Below are 14286 nucleotides of genomic sequence, written 5' to 3' on the forward strand. Positions count from 1 at the left end.
AGCAGAGTAAGGATCAATACTTCTTACAGATTTTACAAAAAGATATTTTGTAGTCGTTAGGATAGTTGATACAATAGGCTGGCTATTAAAATGTTGAAAAATCACATTACATGTAAACTCTAACATTTGTGTATATAAGTTTGGCTTAATAAAAGGTTAATATTTTTTGGAATGATTTCATGGTATATAGTTGAATATGCATACTGTGCATATATGTTAAAGCTATAGTGATGACATCACTTATTGGATGCTTACCATTCTTGGAGAGAAACTAGAGAAATTTAGATGAGATATGAGGCAACTATATCTGAAGTAGTTTATTAGCCATTTTCCTGTGTAGGAAAATGTTCTGTATGTCAGCAACCTGACGACAGTAAGTGGACACTTGTTACATATTTTTTTTAAATGTTCCTCTTTTCTTGTGAAATCTTACTATTTTAAAATAAATATTATCCTAAAGCTGAATATACATAAAATACACAGCATTTTCGATGCTTTTGTAAAACAGGTATTGATTTGTAGACAGTTCAATAAGGTAGCTAGATGGTTGAGTTCAGAAGATTTGAATAATGACACAGAAATACAAGGCAGATGTCTGTTTTAAGTTCCAAAGGCAGCTACGGCTGGATTTGAAACAAACCTCTGTTTGCCAAAGTTGTTTGCAGCTATTACCAACAGTCCAAGGAGTCACCTACCTTATTTCCTTTCTTGAAATTTTTCCTTTTTTCCATTATGGAGTTAATTGATTGTAGGAAATGCTCCTTGGAGAACATTTGTATCTGTATATGTATATGTGAGTGCATGTTACATACTTTTATTAAAGAATGCATTCCCCTTCCTCTTCTCGCACACCAACTTTCCTGACAGTGTCTAGGAGGGAGCTTTTCCTTTACCAGTAGGCATGTCCATCTCCTCTGTCAGTCTCTCAGCTTCATACCTTCAGCTTTTACCTTTTGTGTTATCCACTTGTATCTTTGAAGTATCTGCTAAGTGAGTATTTCTGAGACCAGGAAAAGTCGGAATGGCAAGCACAATGAAGTATCAAGAAGTCAGTAATAAAATGGAACATGGACAAGCAGGGAAAGAAGAAGGGAGAAGACTCCTATTTGAAATGAACAATGGGATGGTACTAAAGATATTGCCCACTAAGGCTTGGCCTTAGCTTGTTAGTGAATCCTACCTAAGCCATCCTTTTAAGCATGCACTCTATAGAAGAGTTCATAGAGATGCACAGTAATAGCTCTGCAAAATATGTTGGAAGAAATGGTTGTAGTGAATCTCTCATTTACAAGAGAGGGCAGGAATTAGTGATTAGAACCTTCTGTTTTTTAAGTATATGGGAGGTTAAAATCTGGTTGTGTTTAATACCATTGGATTCAAATGATGCCCATCAACTTCATAATCCACTTGTGCTTCTTGCTCCTTAACTTCAAAAGCTTATAGACAGTAAAGGTAGGAACATAAAGTGAATGGAAATACACAACAGATGAGGGAAATTGAGATGAAATTAAGTATGCATATTTTTGTGTGTTTGAAAAAGGTACGTATCATAAATTTGCAATGTAAACTGACAATCTTTCTCCTACCAGTAACTGATAATTTATTTTCACATGACCGTCAATTGCTGTGTTGTGAAAAGGTGATTTAATAGCCACTGTTGCAGGTATGAATTTTGAGGGTAAGGGAGTATCATGAAAGTAGAGAAAAGAACCATCACCTATGCTGATGGATCAGCAGACATTAGAGTTAGCTTTTACATCCTTAGGACAGCTCAATATTGGGATGCAAAAATGACTAACCAGTGTCAAAACTGCAACTTTTTGGTAGTTGCAGTAAAACGGTTGAACTTAGTGATTAAAGCTAAGGTTTTCAGGAAAATATCAGTGGTGCAGGTGATGGATAAAGTGACCAGAACGCTCAAGTCACATTAACTGAGAACAGCTTTAATGAATTGAACCAATGAATCTTCAAGGTAATCATAGAACACACCTCTCTCGTGAGGTAAATACTGTGTCAGTAACAGAGTGAAGCTCTGGACTCATGGTCCCTGCTGTCCCTGCGTGCATGGCTTCTGCCTCTGTGGTGGTCCATCTTCACAGGCATGATGCTGAGCAGCAAGTCTGGCCCATGGGTTCTCACCTCCAGTTTGCTATGTGGGTCATCCCTAGTATGGAGAGGGCAGCCCTCATGCAGACAGCAGAGAACCTCAGCTACCTTCATGCAGCATGAGCCTGGTTTTGGGGGTGATAAAAGACTTCCTGAGGAAGGTACCCCATGTCCAGGTAAAGGTGGCAGAGGGGTGCTGCAGTGCAGCTGCAGTCTCCAGGTAGGAAGTCCTTGCCTTCAAGGATATAGCTGAGCAAGGGCAAGACGTGAAGCTGCTATTCAGGTTAGGGGGGACCAGTATATAGGTGGGAAGTAAAGATACCCTGTAGGCTGTAAATAAAGGCAAAAGCAGTAGTGGATACCTGGGCAAGCGTAGAGTGCTGCTTGCCTAGAGGAGTTGTGGATGTTTAAGGCCAGGTTGGATGGGGCTTTGAGCAGCCTGGTCTAGTGGAAGGTGTCCCTGCCCATGGCAGGAACTAGATGATCTTTAAGGTATCTTCCAACCCAAACCATTCTATGATTCCTTAGATATATCCTTTCAGTTTCAAACAGTTGACAGATTGGTGAGTTTCTCAGCCAGAAATCACCCTTTTTTTTAAAAATCTTGATAGATAGAGTTGAAGACAATTGCTTGTATGAAAGATTTCCCATCTGTATCACAAAACCAGCAGTTATATTCAATGACTAACATCTTCAATGCTTGAGACATTTATTGGAAACTGGTTACATGATGTATTGCCTAGTTCTTTTGTAATTTGAATTTCTGTTTTGGGACTAACGACAAAGGTAGAGCTGGTCTACAATTCTGTTTGCACAAAATGAAAATTACTGTACTAGGAATGTTAATGAATATTAACATCTGTATTTGTATACTAGGCAACATCAAACTGACTAAATTAATGGGTTATTAGTATAAGATGAATTTGTTTAGGAACTTTTATTGTGAGAATCAAAAGGGTTTTTTTGTTTGTTTGTAAGGGCTGATAGCAGTCTGTCTTACTAGTCTTCTCTCATTTGGGGAAGTAAATGCTTCATGATTGATTTCTGCCTCAATTTTATTATACCTTCACTACTTTGGTGTTTAATTCTAATCTAAACGAAATACAGAACTACTTGTGTTCTAGGAAACCAATTTTGTTACTTCAGTAGGAGGTCATAATAGAAAAATGTTGTGTTTAGATAATACTATCATTTTGATAGTATCTGGTGTTCCTCCCTTCTGCGATAAATTAAAAGCTGACTACCTCAAGAGTTCTCATAGTGTTTCCAGCAGTGCAGGAGACCATTTTAAGCAAAAGAGAAGTGAAAGAATCCATTAATCCCAGGGGTATTAGAAGTCTGGAGAACTCTTTCATATTAAATTCAAGATAAAGCCTTCAGTACTATCTTGGTTTTGGAAGCCGTTCTAAAACTATTGTTGGACAGATAAATAATGGTTGAAATTGAAGTTGCTCACAATACCATGTTTCCTGTTGAATTAGTTTAATTGAAATAGTCATTTGTTAAATTAGATCATAAATATAATCCTGTGCACAAATTACAATTTTAGGACTAAGCATTCTCTTTCCAAAATGGGTGTGCGTGGTTTTTGTTTGTCTTGTCATCTTTTGTAATGGGGTAGATCTCTCTAGAGGAATAGATATATTCATCTGCAGTTTGTTTTATATTCAGATTCTTATTCATAAAAAATAGCACAGTTGAAAATGACTTCAGTTCTGTCCCTTGGTTTTGGGTGAGATTATTTTTATTTTGGGGACACTACTGATTTTGTATGTAGTGTTATGTCATTTAAGAACAATTCTTGATGATCACCTTTCATTTGTTGACATTTTTATTGTATTTGAACTGTTATTCTCTCTGTCTTACTCTCTTGATGTGTCCTCTCTATGGACACTTCAGTGTTTTCCATACGTTGTATGTAATGTCTTGAATGTGTAATTTTCTATGACAACTGAAAATGCCTTTTCAATTTTCAACTTGCTTAAAAAATATACCTCTTTAGAAGGTGTATAACTTAGATTAATTTTTCATAAGAGAAGGCAAACATTAAAAGTTATTGTAGATGGTTGGTGTAAGTGCTTACAGTGTTCTAATAAAGTTTAGAAAATAATGTTTTCTACAGGAATGTATATCCAGATTTATAAAGTTAGAGATAAGTTAATGAGTTATAACTCCTATGTTGTACTGAAACTTGGGGGGAAACAGATCTAAGACATAGTAAGCCATAAGAGATAGCATTTTGGGTGAAATTAAAGTCGCTGTCTTTCAGTAACAGGTACTTAATGAAAGTCCATTAAAAATAACAAAAATATAACACAAGTTGATGTTGTTTTTTGCTTGGCATCAGTAGGTAGGTTGTTTGGTTTTGTGTTGTTGTTGTATTTCTTGTTGTTTTGGGTTTTTTATTCAACCATTTTCTGAACTGGGTTAACATTGGACATGTGTAAACCAGGACCCTGTATAGTCCATGATCCAGGGATGTAATTGGAACTGAAAGAGAAAGCTTCCTGATATTTATCTGAGACATGAATGAGGTTTTGTTCATTCCCTTTCCTGGTGCTATGATTTTAAGTCGTAAGACTCATCTTACAGAATCAGAGAATCATTTAGGTTGGAAAAGACCTTTAAAATCATCAAGTCCAACCATCTTGTATCTCTTTTATTTTTCTTCCCCTTTATATCGTTCTTTAGCTCATCATACACATTTAGGATTTCCAAGCCTGTGTAGTATTTAGATGTATTTGAAAGTAGGTCAGGGCTTTCTCTCGTCACAGAACAAGTGGAGTCAAGTCCTCCCAGGGTGTTATATTTACTATCATCCTGAGGTAGATGCCTAAAACTGGCTGGATTAAACACATGATTTCATTCTGAGTGGGGAGCTCCTTATGTCCTAGTTCTGATGCAAGTCCAGTTTTGCTGACATCAAAAGCTGTCCCCCTCTCAGTAGCTCACAATTGCAATCTGAATGCTTCACTGTGTTCGAATTGTTTGGAATTTCCTATTTTCTTTACTGTGGGTTGTCTTTGGTTTGTCTGCAAAGTTTGGAACTGATGGAAGCATTTGGAAAATGTTTCTATTTCTGCAGAGGAACTCATTAGCAATTGTTCAGAGGCTTATTTGCTGTTCCTTTAGAGTTGTCTGGGATGTTATCAATATTGCAATGTTGCAGGAGTTTAACAAGGGACATGATTCAAAAATTAAAGATCTTCCCATTTTCTGTTCTGTTCAGAGAAGCATGACCTCTCCAGATAGCTGTACCTTCCCTCTGTATCAGTGGTGAATGAGCTTTCCTTTGGACATATATGACAGAAGGGTTTAAACATTCAGCTGACTTACTATGCATTCAGTGTAGTGCCCTATTTACTGTTCTGTAAGGTCCTATACCGTGCAATTGTGTTTCAAGTTAGGCCCTCAGTATTGAGGTTGCTGCTACTGTAAAGTCTACAAATGTGTGGACACCTGAAAGGGTGCACGATGAACTATTTTATTGGCTGCATTACAACGTGCATTGGATGACAACGTCTCTGTGTATGTCAGCTTTTATATTCTAGTTCGTTGTTTGTAATAGCAGGTGCCATTTACTTTATATTTGTTGAGAATCACAGAATGGTTTGGGTTGGAAGGGACCTTGAAGACTACCCAGTTCCAACTCCCCAGCCATGGGCAGGGACACCTCCCACCAGACCAGGTTGCTCAAAGCCCCATCCAGCCTGGCCTTGAACACCTCCAGGGATGGGGCATCCACAGCTTCTCTGGGCAGCCTGTCCCAGTGCCTCACCACCCTCTGAGTAAAGAGTTTCTTCCTTCTGTCTTAGCTAAACCTCCCCTCTTTTAGTTTAAAGCCATTACCGCTTATCGTATCAACACAGTCCCTGACACAGAGTCCCTCCCCATCTTTCCTGTAGGCCCCCTTTAGGTACTGGCAGGCCGCTATAAGGTCTCCCCGGAGCCTTCTCTTCTCCAGGCTGAACAACTCCAACTCCCTCAGCCTGCCTTCATAGGAGAGGTGCTCCAGCCTCTTGATCATCTTTGTGGCCCTCCTCTGGAGTCATTCTAATAGAAATAATGTTTATATGAAGAAATTATTCTGGGTAGTCTGATAATATTGGGTTTATATGTAGACATGGTGATGTTTCCCTCCTACATTTAAACTTTTTATTCCCTTTGCAAGACTGGTGTATTAGAGGAACAGTTACGAATGTATCTTCAGTGCTGTTTGACTTTGAGTAGTTTCTGGGACTGGAACCTATCTGTTGTCACCATACTCTGGGATTATTACAGCAAGAACCTGGTAAGTAAATGAATATATAAAAATACAGAATTGCATGTGGATCATCTTCAGTTTTTAGCAATTAATTCTGATTCCCCTTTAGCCAAACATGATTGCTATACTTCTGTAAAATTGACTAGTCAATGACAGTATGCCTGAATTTGCTATATGAATTAGAATGTATCTTTTTTCTTCATTAGGGCTACTGATTTTAAGATCTTCTGAAAACACTTTGCACATTTATGATGTGTCTTTATTTTTGGAGTTGTGGTACAAACATGCCCTTTTGTTTGTGTGAAGGATTGTATCTTACTGTCCTTGGAATATTAACATTTGTTGCTACTTATCTTCTTTCCGTGTTTTATTTTTTCTTTTAGAACAGTTGCTTTACTGTTCCGTGGCTTGGTCTGAAGGGTCTGGCAAATATCAGTAAAACTTCTTTGTCAATGCTTGAGTTGGTAAAAAGTTGCTGTTGTGAACAGCAGATCCCCACCCTGTACGAGTCCAGCAACAGTTACCTCATTTTTCTCAGCATTTTGGCACGGATGATGAAGGAAGAGGCAGAGAACAGTGGCGTGCATCCTTGGAAACAAATTAAAGGACGGTATGGCTGCAATTTGGCTTGTCTCGTGCTATAAGAGATCTAGTCGGTCTGACTGCATGGCCCTTTGAGGCACACACTAAAGCAAAGTGGGGTACAGCGCTCGTGAGAAAGTAAAGGGGGTGAAGGATCCGGGGTGTTCATGGTCTGAAGAAGGCAGTTGTTCCGTTTCGTTTCTGTTGCCAGCTAAGGCTGTGACAGGTGTATAGCTGGGTCCAAGAGTCATCTTGGCATCCGCAGCCTGTGATGATTTGTTTCGTCCCACCAGCCAGGAATATGGTATACTGGCAACCTACGCAGTGGTACAACCCTGTTGCCAGTAAGGTAATGTAATTAAAGCACAGAAATTCTGTTTTGAGCTGCATGTAAGCCATGTGTTGTCTAAGAACATACAGCCTGGCTCTTGCTATGCCTTCAGTTCCCTTTATATTTCCTTTTTCCTTTATACGGTTGCCAACATTTCTCACAGTATTTTTTTTGTGAGGGTTTTACTTTTTCATTTAATTCTGAAACATACTAATTAAGAGAGGTGCTAAGTCATGATATTTAACAGCATACATATTTATGTTTTTTTAATCAAAATTGTGACATTGCGTGTACTTACTGAGTCCTCAAAACTTTTAGTAATGATATCGTACTGGTTGTTAAAGGTGCTAACACTTAAGATTTCTTTCAGTGGTTATAAATGACTTAGATTTGTTTTGGAGTTTTTGGCTGGTTTTGATTTTTAAGATTAAGGTAGTATGTAAATAAAAAAATGGATAAAATGTGCATGCAGACCTTATAGAGCTATGTGGTATGTCTCTCCCAAAAAAGAAGGGTTATCTTTGCTATCAGAAGGGGAAAATGTGTGTACTAGCTATGTAAGCTTCAAGAGTTGTTACAGTCAGTAAAGTTTGGGTTTTAAAATTGCTACAACTACATATTGAAACAAATAAATTGTTATATGCAGAATCAGTGTCTTGCTTTGGTTAGTAATTTTAATTAGTCTGTTTCATTTTCACTGAAAACAAATTATACTTAAGTTTTTGTGTTGTTATAGCTTGTTACTTTGTCTAATTTAAGAGGGGGAATAATAATACACAACACACACTTTGTCAGTCTGCTCAACCAGTATTCATCACTTCTGACTTGAATAAATTAATTACACAAGTAGCAAAATTTAACAGCCTACAGCTATGATTTTGGGATGAACTCTGTTTTCAGCAGCTAACCAAGCATTAATTGATGCATGAAGAACGTAAATGCCTGTCAGTAGTAATTTACTACTAAACAACATTAATTGGATTTGCTGTAATTTTTGGTGGCTAGATTTGATAACCTCAGCACCACTTCCAACTATTTTTCCAGGTGACAGGATAGGAAAACAGCCTTTATGGTTGTTTAACTACTGTATATGGAACTCACTTTAAATTAAAGGTGAAGCATATACCCAGGTTTTTAATTGCACAGAAGGAAAGTTAAGCTACCCATTTTCATCTTATTCCTCTCTCATAAGAATGGTGACTTTTATTTAAAAGTCTAGATCTGAGCATGAAAGATAACTGCGTAAAAGATTTCTGCTTTTTGCCAGGCACTTTAAAAGTTGCGAAGTAGCAGTGCTTCTCAGCATATGACTTAACACTATTGTATAAGCTATACATCCTAATGTTTCTTAAAATTTTTCTGCTCAGTAGAGGTTTCTCTCCCAAATGCCTCCTGTTTCCTGTTTCTTTGCTTTCTCCCAGTTTCCCTGTTTTCTCCCAGACTTGTAATCCTCAATTCATACAATTGGCCTTCAATAAAGAGCAGTACTGCAGAGAAAGGGAGCTTTCCGTTAAAAATCTTCCTTCTAGTTTTACTGCAGTGACAGTTGAGTAGGCAAACTTTGGTAGTGTAACATAACAAGAGAAATTGGCATCTAAAGGAAGGAGGGCTCTTGTTTTTTTTTCTTTTGTTTTCTGTGTGCCACCTGGAAATAACAGTTGCTAGGAAAGAAGCTGGGCTACAGGATTTGTTCACTAATACTGAGAGATACCACTTAAATTGCTTCCTATCCCAGTAGCCCTCATGGGCTGAGTTTGTATGATGTGAAGGCATGGTATGGAGGAAACGTGTCGCTGACAAAGTAGAGAGTCTGTTCATCACACTGTGCTCAGCTTTCTACTGGAGGTTGGATAGGAAAGGAAGGTTAGGCTGTATCTGAGTTGAAAACTCTAATTTGTAGACCAGAAATTGTAATAATGTGTTCCATTAGCTAAAAGAGAAGATGAGGGGAAGGAAAAGACGATATTTACAGGGTACCTGTAAACTAAAAGCAGGAAAATGCAATTTTTTTTGTATCAAGTAGATAGAAAATTTAATGCTTTACAAAACTTTCTTTCTTGATTTGTTGTTTTTTGTTGTATTTTTTTTCGTTTTTTTTTTTCTTTTAATGTAGAATTTATTCCAAGTTCCATCGGAAAAGAATGCAGGAGCTGACAGAAGTGGGGCTGCAGAACTTTTTTAACCTCTTCCTTATGCTAGCAATTGTGGCAGAGACAGAAGATATAGTGAGTAGAGTGCTGGATCTTCTGGATTTCCTGACCCCATCCTCTGTCACCATGTCTCAGAGAGCTCTCATTTGGAGAGGTCATTTTGCTTTCCTTTTGATATATGTTGAGAAGAATATGGACATTAGTGTCCTAGCAGAGAAACTCTCAAATGCTTTCCGTGACAAAGCAAAGGAGTTTTTGGTAGCCAAAAATGACTACACACAGAAACAAAATCTCTGGACTCTACTTTCAACATACATTGATGGTGTCCAAGAAGTGTTTGAGACCAGCTGCTACTTGAGCCTTTCTGAGGAAAAGTTACTAAATGATGGCTTTACTATGCTGCTGCCTGCTTGTCGAGGAGCTGAACTGAGTATGGTCCTGAATTTTCTTCAGGTTGTTCTAGCCAGACTTAGGTAAGTTATTTTGTTAGACTGTGGATATAGACTGGAATGTTTTTTGTGTTCAGGTTAAGCTGTAGTTCATACTAATTTCTTACTGAAATGGAGCAAAAGGAAAGAGATAGCTTTAGAGGACTGTGAATGGTATGTTAGATTTTGAAATCTTCCAATGCCCTGCTGCATTTAGAATTTTAGAAATGTTTCCTTACTATTTCAGTTAACACAGGTTTGCTGTCTTTGATATTTTGTAATGAATTAGTGACACTGTAGAAAGTCGTTCACTTGCCACTGTTTCAGATATTATTTCTTTTTGGCACAGGAAATTTCGAAACTATTATCTGTACTAAATTACTGAAGTAATGTTTATTTGTGGTGTTTCTTTTCTTTCCCCAGTGAATTTTCTGTTTTTCAGACTTCATTCTAATTCTTTTTTTATTTCTTTCAGCAAGGTTGCAATCAAACACAACAGTTACGGAGTCTTAAATACTTGTCTAAGGTTTGTTAGAAAAGAAGTAAATCATATTTTACCACTTCGAAGCAGTTTTGCTTTGATGTACTGGTTCAGGTTTCAGCATCTACGGTGCCCTTCAATAATAAGCATATTTTTGTCTACTGATGCCTTTTAGAGGTAGTCTTCCAGTTTGAAGCCCAAACTGCTTTTTTTTATATTTATGTTAAGAGGCAGCTATTGATCTGCCATTACTTCAAATGTGCAAGACTGAAATATGTGGAAAGAGCTGTGGAAGAGTGCATAATAGGAACAGCGAGGCCCATATGCAAGGTCTCTCTTCAGATAGGTTCTTTGTTACTGTCTAGTAGTTTGAGTGCAGCTGTCAATAGCTTATACATCCGAAGACAACTGTTTTTCAGGCAGTCTTTTGAAAAAAGATGAAGCATGAAACTAAGTTTAGCTGATTTATTATTTATTATTTCAGTTCAACTGAATGTATTTACTGGAATAAATTGGAGACTTCAAAAATACTTTGACATTTTCTCCGTTAGCTAATACACCGTATTTGTAATGTTGCTTTTTAAGATGAAGTAGGGACACTTGTGAAAGTTGCCTATTTCATAACTTGACATTATTCTGAAGCTTTCCAAAATTTGAGGGTTATGTAGTCCTTTTGTAACATAGACAGAAGGGCACAGAAGTCTATTATAGATTTCTCAGGATGTCATGGGCAATATACAGTACGGTATTCATACCTTTTTTATTAAAAGGAGGTCTGCTTAAATATTAGAATTACCAACATGCTCAAATAGTGGTTGGCATGTCAGGTATTGTTAGAGCCTTGTTTTTAACTGTTCTTTATTTCAGCTTCTGTATTTATACGTTTGGTTATCTGCCTCTTTATCCCATCAATTACAAAGTTTAATTTCCCTAAGGTTTATAAAACACTTTGATCTTGGTGGTATGGGAAACAGTAAAGTGTTGCTGGTTCTCTCTTGCACTTTAACAGACTCGCTGGAAATAGTCCTCTGTCAACACACGAGTAAAACAGTGCTAATAATATTTTCTTCATTCAGAAAATTTGGATGACTGTGCCAACCAAAGGTGAAAGTATTATTGGCTTAACCAGACTGATAACACCTGGTCTGTTTCGAAATGTGGGAAAGGATGAAATGGCTCAATGCAATTTTCCTCCTGTTTTTAAAATTCAGGCAGATACAAGGTAGTTGGCCTTTCACAAATGTGATTTTTCTGCACGTTGCACGCTAATAGTCTTATAACTGTACAATAGAGAATTTACAGGTAGGAAGGAAGTGAGATCACTGATTAAAGTGAAGCAGCTCCCTCTAGGCTGTTAGGAAATAACAACTTCATGTGCCATTTTCTGCTAACCGCGGATGATGGCTCACAGGAGCATTCTTTATTGCTGATTAAGGAGCATTATGAAAATACTGACTTAGGTGCGTTAAACTAAATGCCTCAGTGTTTAAAGCTTAAAATGTCAAATAGTTTTAGCAGTCCCCTTTAACATATCTTATTGCGTTGCTAGAATCATATTCCAGGTTTCCCACTTGCTTTTATTTGAGAGTATTGTAAAAATAGCAATCTTTCATTTGCAGAGTGAGGTGTAGCCAAAAGCTCTGCTTTAATTATAGGTATTCATGCTGCTATGGTTAAGGGTCTGTCAGCATTTCCATTATAAACCTTTATTTTCAAGGGTTTGTATCATAGCTGTGAAAACTTGCTCTGGGCTAAAACTTGGCATACATGGTTTTGATAGAGGGCTTGTTTTCTTCCTTTCTTCTTTTCTTAAAAGGCATCTGAAAAGAGACCCCCACCTGCACCATTTTTATACCACTGTGTTTTAAAATAACCCTTTCCAGGTATTTTCGTATTTTGTTGTCTTCTAGAAAAGTACTGGTAGCTTTTGATTGTTACATTTACCTATGGTTTTGCTATTTTTTAAAAAATTAATGGTTATCATTGTGATTATTTCAGTGTCCATATATTTAAATATAACTGACTTGTCAGGAAAACTCATTTTTATTACTTTTTTGATCTGTGGTGAGTGGATAATTGGAAACAAGATGCTACTTGCTGGCACTTCCATGTATTTGATCTTCAGAGTGAGATTCAGTATGAAGTGTAAGATTGTATTTTAATACAGTCTCCTGTTTAAAAGCGTGTGTAAAATAAACAATAAACAATCAAGAACCCCCAAAACCATGAAGTACAAGGTGCTTCCTTCCTATGTTTACTTGGAACATTCAACATCTAGCTCAGGTGTCAGTTTTTCGTGTATTTTTTTGTTTCTGTTTTTAAGCAATGTTTTAGGATCCTGATTTTATTCTTCTTTAACAAAAGGTTAATGCAGGATGCTTGGCCTTGTGTGCTTTCATTTGTTTTAAATCTCTGGCACTTCCCATCATCCGAGTGCCTCATGACACAAAAAGAAACCCTGAGTTAATAAAAATACAGACATTTAATGGATTTGAGAGAACTCAGTGTAAGAATGGACACAGGCTCAGGGAAATTTGCTGAGTGCCTGGAAACAGTAGGTTCCAGCATTGCAATATCTTATTCTTAAAAGAAGTGCTTGAAACATGTTAAAATGTCTCTTATTGTAATCAGGTATAGCTCTGACATGAGCTTTCTCTCATTATCATCATCCTGGCATTGGGTTTTTGTAGTGCATTAGCACTGAGGTACAGGATTATAAAAATGCAAGTGCATGCCTAGGTGTAAAATCACTGCTGGTACTCCAAGCATCTTTACTTAGTTTCAGGGAGACTTACTACTACTGATTCCCATAGGAGAAATGAAAAGTACTACAAACCTAATAACATAATAAACAGTAATTTCATTTTGAAAACAATTTGTGGGTATTTATGCCCCGTGTGTACTGTATTTATGCCCCATGTGTACAATGCTGAAGGACTTGAAAAGTTATTGAAAATTTCAGTGGGTACATTTTATAAGCTCTAAATGAATAATACTCAGGTAAACGTGTCTCTAATTAAAAGTTACAGTAATAATGGGGCCACGGATAACAGCAGAACTGGATGTTTCTATCTGTTAAAGCTTTAAGGTTGTGAGAGGAATCGCGATAGGAATAGGTTATCCAGTATATCTTTGCTATGGAAATGTGTAGTCATTTATAATTTTTTTTGCGTTATACTTGCCATCAAAACACCCTGTGGGAAGCTTTCCGAGACCAACAGGAGCCTCTCCCCCGCTCTCTGTTACCGTGTAAATCAGCAGATAAGCTCATGAGGAGAATAGAAAGGTCCTTCCCCCTTCTTCCTTCTTTTCTTCCCCCTCAGGGGGTTTAGTGTTAGTCTTTGTAAAATGTATTTTTCTGATGTTGAACTTCTGAAAACTGTATCCAGAGGAGTTTGGAAGAGCATGAGCCTTCTCTTACCCATTCCATCCCACACGTATATTTTCTGTGATGTCCAAATAAGCGGAGTGTAGCCCTGTGACTAAACCACTGAAATGTTAGGAGATTTTGGTTTGGCTCACAGATCTGCCAGGCTTAATGAATGACCATTAGAAAGTCATTAAATATTGCAAGGACCTTTGTTCACCTACATGGAAAATGGTCCTTTCTGACTTTGTAATATAAATCTTAAATTTGGGGAGCAAGCATGGCTGGCTGTGCTAATTTGACCTAACGTCTAAATTAGTTTAAGGTTTGTTGTTTGTTTTTAGGTGCAGTAGTGGTACTAATAAAGTTGAGGCTTGAATGAGTGTAAAAACGTTCAGCCTTTCTGTACTTCAGAGTATAGGAAGCAAGCACTGCTTTAGAATACAGCACTGTTTCGAAAGGTTTGCTGTGTCTAAATCCTTTCGAGTAATCTCTTAGAGTTTTCTGAGGGAATTCTGGATGTGTTCTTAGCTGCAGTTACTGCATTAAGGTGTGGCTCTGAAAATTGACATTGATC

At 37.4% G+C, this 14286-nt stretch overlaps 1 protein-coding gene across 1 annotated transcript in view; it reads left to right on the forward strand.

Annotated features, from left to right (window-relative positions):
- MMS22L (MMS22 like, DNA repair protein) overlaps positions 1-14286 on the forward strand; it is a 95690-nt gene that overhangs the window by 29357 nt on the left and 52047 nt on the right. Inside the window, exons 12-14 of the mRNA XM_048066560.2 lie at positions 6278-6397; positions 6754-6980; positions 9397-9906. Of these exons, the coding sequence (XP_047922517.2) occupies positions 6278-6397; positions 6754-6980; positions 9397-9906 (857 nt within the window). The remainder of the gene's footprint in view (positions 1-6277; positions 6398-6753; positions 6981-9396; positions 9907-14286) is intronic.

This window comes from Anser cygnoides, chromosome 3 (genome assembly GCF_040182565.1).
Source record: "Anser cygnoides isolate HZ-2024a breed goose chromosome 3, Taihu_goose_T2T_genome, whole genome shotgun sequence".
NCBI classification, from domain to species: domain Eukaryota; kingdom Metazoa; phylum Chordata; class Aves; order Anseriformes; family Anatidae; genus Anser; species Anser cygnoides.